This window comes from Pseudogymnoascus destructans (genome assembly GCF_001641265.1).
Source record: "Pseudogymnoascus destructans isolate 20631-21 unplaced genomic scaffold scaffold_61, whole genome shotgun sequence".
In the NCBI taxonomy this organism is placed as follows: domain Eukaryota; kingdom Fungi; phylum Ascomycota; class Leotiomycetes; order Thelebolales; family Thelebolaceae; genus Pseudogymnoascus; species Pseudogymnoascus destructans.
In genome coordinates, this window is record NW_020167578.1 from 13,485 (window position 1) to 22,544 (window position 9,060).

At 46.3% G+C, this 9,060-nt stretch overlaps 2 protein-coding genes across 2 annotated transcripts; both read right to left on the bottom strand.

Annotated features, from left to right (window-relative positions):
• Positions 1–3,707: 3,707 nt before the first annotated feature.
• Positions 3,708–5,517, bottom strand: VC83_09570 (uncharacterized protein; the record flags this gene model as incomplete). The annotated part of the gene is made up of 3 exons (XM_024472983.1): positions 3,708–4,988; positions 5,018–5,238; positions 5,309–5,517. The coding sequence occupies 3 exons, from the start codon at positions 5,515–5,517 to the stop codon at positions 4,300–4,302; spliced, it is 1,119 nt and encodes a 372-aa protein (XP_024319518.1). The 3' UTR covers positions 3,708–4,299.
• Positions 5,518–5,531: 14 nt separating this feature from the next.
• On the bottom strand, positions 5,532–6,211 carry VC83_09571 (uncharacterized protein; the record flags this gene model as incomplete). Its single annotated transcript, XM_024472984.1, has 2 exons — positions 5,532–5,885; positions 5,960–6,211. 2 exons carry the CDS (start codon positions 6,209–6,211, stop codon positions 5,532–5,534), a joined length of 606 nt encoding a protein of 201 aa, XP_024319519.1.
• Between the last annotated feature and the right edge of the window lie 2,849 nt (positions 6,212–9,060).

Here is a 9,060-nt window from a genome sequence, read left to right on the forward strand (position 1 = left end):
ACTGAAACAGGGCATACTTGTATAGATCTTTACGGGGGTCAAACAGGGTATATAGATCTTTTGCCTAACATGATTACATACCGTTAGCAGTACGATCTACACCACCCCCTATAGCCCCCTGTAACACCCCCATGCTAGCGGGCTCCGTCTTGCTAGCGCCAAACCCAAAGCATAATCGTGGTGGTAAGCGATGTGCGTTCGTGAGATCGCTCGTTATGTACTGGCGATAAGTTTTGTGAGTAGGTCCCAGCTAGGGGCCCTTGCGCAGGCTGGCTTGGCAATTTTGTCCAAAGTACCGATTTTCTCATGCGTAACGCATGTAAGAATGAGAGGAATGAATTCTGTAGAATAAAGAGTATAGTAGCTATCTAATTGACAATATAAATCTATACTAAATGCCTAGTATTCTATGTGCATGCCATTTGCAGCAGTTACAGCTGCCATATGCCCCCCGTTAATTTAGGGTTTGATCGAAGCGCCTGACATGCAAGAACCATATCGCTTTCTTTCCAAGTAAGAGGCATTTTGTTTTGATTTTAAAAATGGAAAGTGAAGTTGTTCGTGCAATGCCAAGGAAAGCTGTCCAACTGGCTTGTGTGGCCAACTCGCTCTATGAGTTTGAAAATAAAGCAAGCTATAAATGATGGACTTACAAAACTTAGAAAATATTAAGCATTATGAGGAAAATAATGCTCCTTTATTTATAGCTACTTTATTAGACCCTAGACTTAAACAAGTAGGGTTTAATAAGTTAGGCTATAATTCACAAGCAGAACATAATGCTTATAAAGCATTAAATGATTTATATAAACTTATTATAGTAGTGTTGAAATTAAGCTAAGAGCTGGCTCTTATGTCTGTTGAGAATAAGAAGGTGATAGGTTCTGATCGAACGACCATTTGTATGTTGATTAAAGTGTTGAATCCACTTGTACCTAATTGAATTTAAAGTCCACCCATCCTCACTTAGTGTAATCACCTAATCGTGTGGTAATCCCAAGTCCTCGTACTAAGCAGAGAGGTGATCCTACGCCTTGAAAATAATGAACAGCAGGAGTGCCCATCTATATGAATTAACTCCTGAGATAATTGACATCCATGCTCTATTCCCTAGCTGTATAGTGTTACGACGGAACAAGAAGGCTGGCCAACTACAGGACAGGAAGGAGGGAGGTCGCATGAGACCGGCCCTGGTACCTGGAGGGGCAGCGGGGAATAGTAGTTCCGAAAGTATCACGTGACGGACTTGCAGGATGATGAGAAGAGTCCTAAGAGTCCAGGACTCCGAGGACTCGAGTGAGTTCCCAGGAGTCCACTAGGCACGTGATGGACTCGCAGGATGATGAGAAGAGTCCTAAGAGTCCAGGACTCCGAGGACTCGAGTGAGTTCCCAAGAGTCCACTAGGCACGACGCCACTATATAAGTAGATAGTATTTCCTTAGATAGGAGCTTCGTGCTCAACTCAATACAGTATTTGTTATATACTAGTAACGTGTTACTTGAAGCCTTTGTGTCTGATCCCCTGCCTCCTCTGATAAGTAAACCTTTACGCAAGAGAACCTCTGTGTCTTCTATCGTTTAGAAGTCAGCGTTACACGTCACATGGCAGCCTACCCCGCTTCCCACTGTGACTCACACGTCACGTTACTAGGCCCTGGCCCTGTAACCATGACATCATGTTACTATAGCCGTAACATAGAACCAGCAAGAGGAAACACCCCGATTGCGACCGACACTGTAATACTCACTAACTAGGGAGAAGAGGCTATCTGCGACCAAATCTACACAGGTCTAAAGGGCCATGTAAAGGATGAAATCTCAAGGTCTAACAAACCAGATGACCTTAGGGAGATGGTTGAATTGGCTTAGAAGATCGACAATCGTCACTATAAACAGCAACTGAGAAGAATGGGGGACTACTTAACTAACACTAGACTTAGAAGAGAAGACAAACAAAGAGTTATTAGCCCTAACCTATAGAACTAGATGCTACTTTCAAGCCTAATGGCAAACCCTATAATCCTAACAAAGAGCGACAGCTTAAAGTAATGGATCTGTTTTCGCTAGTAGAGTTCCATCTCCACTTCCCTATCACTCTCGGACATGTTGTCAACACCCTCTGCAATCTTTGGGCGCCAAAAGTTCTCAGAGTCATTGTTGCCATAGTTCTGAAAGTGCTTTAGGATCTTAGCTTGGAGGAAAATTGAAAGGACAGCAGTGTGCTGCCAGCCGATGATGCTAGTGATGTTGCTCACCTACAACTATTTTTCCAAATTGACAAATTGCTCACAACTTTCTCCCCAAGACCCCTAGGGATCTAATTCCAGTCAATTACGTAATTTAAACTCCCATCCCCATCCATTCCAGCCCTTTTCGGGCCATTCTAGGTGGTGATAGAGGACTCAACCCCCCAACAGCCAGATCCAGGCCCCCAAGACAGCGCTTTTACCCGCCCCCAGGACCCACAATCACCATCCAACCTCAATCACACTTCCAAGAGACAGCAGAGGACACTCAGTATGCATACTGTGCCCCCTCCTCGCCTCTGTTTAGGTGAAAGCACGCCCAAGAGCTACGAAGCAACAGCAGCCATTTGTGGCCAGCTTAATGCTATTGACAGAGAAACCAAAATAATTCAACACACTGTCATGTATGATTTCGCCAGTACAGGATTTGTGTCTTCCTACAAGCTCCCAGAGCAGCGCACTTTCACCCACGACCTCTGCAACAAGGTAGTCAGCTTCCTCACTGCCTCTCTATATGCAGAGACCTCCAACTACGCCCCTATCTGTCATACTGACATTTGTTGCACTCAGTTTGCTATCAAACTCAAGAGCAAACTTAGAAATCTCCTCCTCAAACCTACAAGTCACCATACATATCTTGGCTTATCACACCAACAACAAGAGCAATACTACTCAACGATAGCTGCAACTCCTATACTACATCTGTTTATGCTACATACATCACGGCATATCATTTGGACACTCATTGAACAAGTTATTAAAAATATCTCCTCCTTAAGGGGGTGGGCCAATACTACCACATGACATATCTCTATCAACTAGAGACCTAGGAACATGAACGATAGATCTAGAAGCTTCTACAACCCTCTATGATTCATTACACGTCATCGCTCCTTAGTTACCCACAAGATTGGTTAAGTTCTGACATAATTTGTCTATAGGGGTACTCTGACCTTGGACCTCCTTTCACTTCCTATAGGCTAGTTCTCTCATTTTCCAAGACTTTCCATGACTAACCAGGCTTGGTAACTGTATTAGAAATCAAGTGCGACCTACAACTAGCTTGCTAATCATGTAGTGAACATAAGAGAATCCCATAGAACAAGAGATGGTTCTATGGGATTCTCTTACATCGACTACAGTTACCAAGCCTGGTTAGTCATGGAAAGTATTGGAAAATGAGAGAACTACACTCCTTTAGCATAAATAGGATTGCCCTTTCCTTAAGAAAGGGCAAGCAGACAATACAGTAAATCGACTAGCACATACTTCTATGTCTTTTCCAAGCTTCCAAGCATTGATCTTGTTATTCTTTGTTTCTGAAAAGTCAGTGAGGTGCTAACCTCTGACTTACCCCTGAGTTCCCAGACTTAACATTTGTTACAACTTGTCTAAACCACTTCACTACATCGTACACCTGATTGCTGCATTGTGGAATAGTCTAAGCTACAACCCTTTGGCTCTGTTTCCTAAGACAGTGTGTTGTCTTAGTAAAATCATCCCTTCCTTAGGTGGCTAGATTCTCACATCTGGTGCACCCGCCATTACACCGTGCACTCAGCCTGCACTTATAGCCTGGTATGCCGCTCAAGCTCAAGGTCGCCAACTTAGCCAAGGCCAAATATCCTCAATTCTTTCCATGAAGTACCAATATCTGGACTCAGATACACGGAAGAAGACTGAACTTGGCACAAAGAGAAAAAGTAATGGTGAATATCCTGAACTTGAGATAGCTCTCTTCGACTGGCAACAATGCATGCAAAAGAAAAATGTGAACACCCCCCATCGCAGTTGCTCCCAAGCAAGACATGCATCCCTTACCCCCAAGATAAAAAGAAAACGCATAAGTAGCCGCAAGGCCGTGTATATCACCCGCCATCTGGGTGTCCGCGTATTAACAACAAAATATTCCTGCAATCCCTCCGCATCCATGGCAAACAAACGAAAACCCGCCCGCAAAATAAAGTAGTAGAGAAGCCCATATACAAAGCAATGGCACTAAAAGCCTCCACGCGTCCGACTTAACGACCATCACTATCGATCGGTCGAACATCACTTCTTCGCCTCCCCCTCCCCAGCCTCAACCGTATAATCAACCCGATCCTCCTCCCCCTCCCTCTCCTCCCTCTTCGGCCTGCCCCCATGTCTGAACCCCCTAATCGCCGCCTCCGGATCCTCAATCGCATCAAACACCCTATCCTTCTTACTCTTCTTCCCCTTTGCGCGCTCATCCATGCTCTCCTCATCACTCGAGCTCCAGCCCCCATTGATATCGCCCTGGTACACCTGTATCTGCTCGCCCTGCCTCTTCTTCGTCTCGCGCTGCTCCTTCTTCATGCGCTGCAGCTTGTCGTCCGTGCACGGCTTGGTGACAATATTGAGGCCGGGGAGGTTGGCTTCGAGGAAGGACTGGAGTGCGGGGAGGAGCGAACCGTCAGGGCGGTAGGTACCGCTGTCGTTGTCGATTACGAGTTCGTAGTTCGATGGGTCCTTGGGGGGAGGGGAGTGCGGTGGTCCGCCTTCGATGTCGTCTGTGGGGTGGGTCTGCTGGCTTGAATCTTCGGGGCTGCTATTCTTGTATTTGAGTCTGCGGATGAAGAATTCGCCCGAGCAGGCGATATAGACGTTGACATCGCTGTGCATGGTGTGTTTGCTGAGCATGTCGATGCCGAATTCCTTACCCGTCTCGGTGAAGCGGAGGAGCCCGTCGAGGGTGAGGACGTAGGTGAAGAGGCGGCTGCCTTCGTCGAAGTGCGCGAGTTTGAGGAACTGCAGCGCGGCTTCTTGGACTTGGGTTCCATGGTGCCGTGGGTGGTGGTGTTGGAGTAGTTGTAGACGCGCGCGTGCTGGTGGTGGAGGGCGGCGTTTAGCACGTGTCCGCGGAGGCCAGTCTTGTCGAACATGCCCTTGACGAAGGGTTTGAATTCTACAAAGCGGTGGTAGAGTTCGTCGGGGACAGGGCCTTGCAGTTGCATCTGGTTGGCTTGGAAACTGTAGCTGGTTAGTTCTGGGATGGTGACTGAAGCGGCTCCAAATGCCCTTGGAGACTGAGCGGACTTACTCATATCTTTCAACCTTGGCCTTCTCGCCTTCATGTCCCTCCATCTTTGGCGCCTTGGTGCCAGCTAGACGTCCAATCATGGGACTGTAGTGCTTTGTCCACCCCGTAGGTCCCACGGTATACATCTTCCCATACGGCTTATCGCTCTTTCCCAGCACCTCCATGCTCAAGAACAGCTGACCCGACAGATCACCATCGCTGCCACACATCGTCGTGATGCTTTTTAGGAGATACGCGCGCCAGCTGCCATCCGCTTCTTGACCGGGAAGCTAGTCTCGCGCATCCCCTCCCAGTTCTCGCTGATGTGTGGCACCACCACGGTCACGTTGCCAAGTCGGTCGTCCGAGTCATTGGCATCCTCGTCGTAGAGGCGGCACTTCAGTTTGAAGCCACTGCTCGGCACGCCTGCCACGATCCACTCCTGGTTCCACACAGGATTGGTATCCTTTTGGATCGTCCTTGTCCGCAGTCTCATCTCAGGGTCCTCCTTGTGTCTCGGTTTTATCCCATGGCTCGTCAAGGTCGCTATCACGCACGGGTCCGAAGACCCCGTGCCCAGATCTCCAATGGGCAGGTTCTCGGCACGGACGAATGTGAATTTGACGGTGTATCCATCTGGAGCCGACGGGACGGGCGTCGAGTCGTATCCACCCGGGGGTTGGCCATCTCGTAAGCCTTCTTTTTCTTCTCATCGACCTTGTCCTTCAATTTGCCCTTCTTCGAGCGCTTCCCTACGGCTTCGGATTCCTGGTCTGCGTGGTGGGAACCGCCATCCTGTGCTTCTGGCTCTTGTTCGGACTTTTCGTTCTGGGAATTGGGTTCTTCTTGTTGTTGCTGGGTGTCGTTGGAGGCGGGTGCGTCATTGGAGACGGGCTCCTCTGGTTTAGGTACGGCGTCGGCCATTTCGTCGGTAGAGGAAGAGATATGAGACTTCTGCAAGATTCAGGATGATTGCAGTTGGAGGAAGTATATATGTCGTCGACAGAGGAATAACAAGTGTGTGAACTGTGCCGTTGAGTGGCAATGTGCAGCTGAAGCTGACGGCTCCTAAGTGCAGAATTCCTTGGACAGTAACTCAGCTGACGGGAAAAGTGGAAATATATAGAGGCCGGGTATATTTGGGGAATTGAAAAGAGCACGAGCTAGGAAGAAAGCTGAATGTGGAATCGGCGTGGTGCTGGATTCTCCACAATTGTCAGCCTTGCCCAGAAGGACTGACAATTGTGGATTCCACCTTCAGGGCTGAGTAGACTGGGATCTGTAGTGTCAGAACTCTGGTACTCGCTCTCTCGAAGATCAATGAGGGGAGCTATCGGGCGAGTAGAGGAGTGGCACGACGAGAAATGAATCCTAAATAAAGATCGACCTGTATATATAAATCTCTCTCCTCTCAGCGTGTTAATTGGCAAAATATAACACCAACTATTGAGAAAAGCATGAATGTATCGAGGGCACGGCGGTAGTTCCTAGAGGGCTAGCTAGCAGGCCAATATGGGGAATGGAATGGGTCCTGTGTTAGATGCCGCCCTTGCCGGATTATCTTTGCGGTAAATGAAAATTATACGAGTTCCAGTATACGAGCACCGGTGTCCGAATACTAAGCGAAAAACATGATGGACACCCCGATTTGTAAGCGGTTACGTAAGCATACCCCACCAAACCGCTCCAGCAAACCCAGAATCATAAGTGCAAAAGATCTGCACAAGCCCTGTAAAGATTGATATACCAGACGCTAACTATTAATAGATTTCCTCCACCAAGCCGGCTCACTGCCTCGACCTCGCTGTCGCCACCTCGCCGTCGCCATTCCCCATCGCCCCTACAGTCAACTCCCGTTAAGTCGATACAATTGGTGACGTGTGTAAATATCGTTATATTGAAATGCCAAGTATTATGTAATCCACCTATCCAATGTCTCCTGAACCAAGGAATTAAGCTGAATTGCCTCAATTTCGCCCTCCAAATGCTCTAATGCCCTGAGGTGATTGGCTGGGAAAGCATCCTGACACTCCGTATACTCAATAAGAACTTTAAGGGCATTGCGAGCATCAGAGGCTGAATAACCAGCCTATTCAGTCTCAGGCTCCTCTTCTTGCTCATCATTTTGAGTAGGATCACTAAGATGCTCATCCAAAATCTCCTGTAGTATACCCTCCTCATCTGTTGTAACTTCTATATTGTTGATTTGCTTGTTGATAGGATTTAAAAAGTTCAAAATAGCCATTGAATCATGTATATTGCCAGCTTGAATAACTTGTTCGTATAGTTGTGAAAGGTCTGTTGGTGTAATTGAGGTTGGAAGAGTGATTAGAGTTGTAAGAAGTGTTGATTTTTGAAAGCAATGTATATAGTTGATTGTAAAACTTGTTGATTCCAGCTTCGTAAGATCCAGCAAAATTGACAGTCGTAATCTTGCTTGCTTAATCGGATCCAGATTTGAATTATAACATTCAAGCATAAAAGAGAGCCATTGTCGATGGTAATAAGCTTTAAGAGATTGAATAATGCAAGAGGCTGGAATTGACTAGTACTATTAGCTGGAAGCCAACGGATCAGAATATTAGGAGGTGGGGGACAGATATGTGTGCAGAAAAGTTGTCCATTGTAAGAAGGACTTGTCGAATAAAGCCAATTGTGTAATGGTGGGTGCACCAGATGTGAGAATCTAGCCACCCAAGGAAGGGATGAATTTACTAAGACAACACACTGTCTTAGAAAACATAGCCAAAGGGTCGTAGCTTAGACTATTCCACAACGCAGCAATCAGGTGTGTGATGTAGTGAAGTGGTTCAGACAAGTTGCAACAAATGTTGAGTCTGGGAACTCAGGGGTAAGTCAGAGGTTAACACCTCACTGACTTTTCAGAAACAAGGAGTAACAAGATCAATGCTTGGAAGCTTGGAAAAGACGTGGAAGTATGTGATAGTCGATTTACTGTATTGTCTGCTTGTTTCTTAAGGAAAGGGCAATCCTATTTATGCTAAAGGAGTGTAGTTCTCTCATTTTCCAAGACTTTCCATGACTAACCAGGCTTGGTAACTGTAGTCGACGTAAGAGAATCCATAGAACCATCTCTTAGGTTCGTAGCCTATAGGAAGTAAAAGGAGGTCCAAGGTCAGAGTACCCCTATAGACAAACTATGTCATAACTTAACCAATCTTGTGGGTAACTAAAGAGCGATGACATGTAATGAATCATAGAGGTTCGTAGGAGCTTTTAGAGCTATTGTTCATGCTCCTAGGCCTCTAGTTGGTAGAGATATGTCATGTGGTAGTATGAGTGATGTCATGTAATGAATCATAGAGGGTTGTAGAGATATACTATGTGGTAATATCGGCCCAGTAACTAAGGAGCGATGACGTGTAATAAATCATAGATGGTTGTAGCAATCGTTGAGTAGTATTGCTCTTGTTGTTGGTGTGATAAGCCAAATATGTATAGTGACTTGTAGGTTTGAGGAGGAGATTTCCAAGTTGCTCTTGAGTTTGATAGCAAACTGAGTGCAATGAATGTCAGTATGACAATATGTCGATAAAATGCTTGAAGCCAGTCGATCATAATTGTTGAATTCATCCAAGCCTTTTTGTTCCACCTCCACTCAGCTCCCATTGTAGATATATTAATATTGCGTAAAGATCGAGGTGTTTTTGCTTTGCGATAATCCAGATTGGAAGCTGGTCAGATCCAGAAGCATTTGTACAAAGAGTAAAGTAATTTGAGCTTTTTCCTTCTTTAATCCAGGTAATGATTGC